This window comes from Buceros rhinoceros, unplaced genomic scaffold (genome assembly GCF_000710305.1).
Source record: "Buceros rhinoceros silvestris isolate BGI_N320 unplaced genomic scaffold, ASM71030v1 scaffold11091, whole genome shotgun sequence".
Classification (NCBI taxonomy): Eukaryota; Metazoa; Chordata; class Aves; order Bucerotiformes; family Bucerotidae; genus Buceros; species Buceros rhinoceros.
Window position 1 is genome coordinate 913 of NW_010392511.1, and position 387 is coordinate 1,299.

Below are 387 nucleotides of genomic sequence, written 5' to 3' on the forward strand. Positions count from 1 at the left end.
CTGCCCCGGGTCCCGCGCTCAGCCACGACTCGCCCTGTTGGCCCGTTTTCTCCTGCCCGAAGGGTTCTGCTCTCCCCCATCCACCATTCAATGCCCGCCACGGAATTTTCCAGTCGTTCTGACACCGAGCGCTGCTTCCCCCGACCTCCCAGATTAACGGGCTGATTAACAGCCACTAATTAAGCATTGCGGGGTGGGGCTTCTCCCCCGCGGGGAGGTGGAGGCGCGGGGAGGCGCCTGCAGACACTTACGGAGCAGTCGGTGGGCAGGTCCGTGTCCCACTTGCGGCCCTTGAAGTCGCCTCCTCGGTTCCAGCGGAAGGAGCTCATGCACCCGCCCTGGGACAGCTCTGAAAGCAGCAGCGGCCGGCCCGCTTCCGGGGGCGGA

The 387-nt window shown here is 65.9% G+C and overlaps 1 protein-coding gene across 1 annotated transcript in view; it reads right to left on the minus strand.

Moving 5' to 3' along the window:
* Positions 1–387, minus strand: part of TMEM209 (transmembrane protein 209) — a gene marked incomplete at both ends in the record, with an annotated part of 6,184 nt that overhangs the window by 908 nt on the left and 4,889 nt on the right. Inside the window, one exon of the mRNA XM_010144513.1 lies at positions 252–349. Coding sequence (XP_010142815.1) covers positions 252–349 — 98 coding nt within the window. The remainder of the gene's footprint in view (positions 1–251; positions 350–387) is intronic.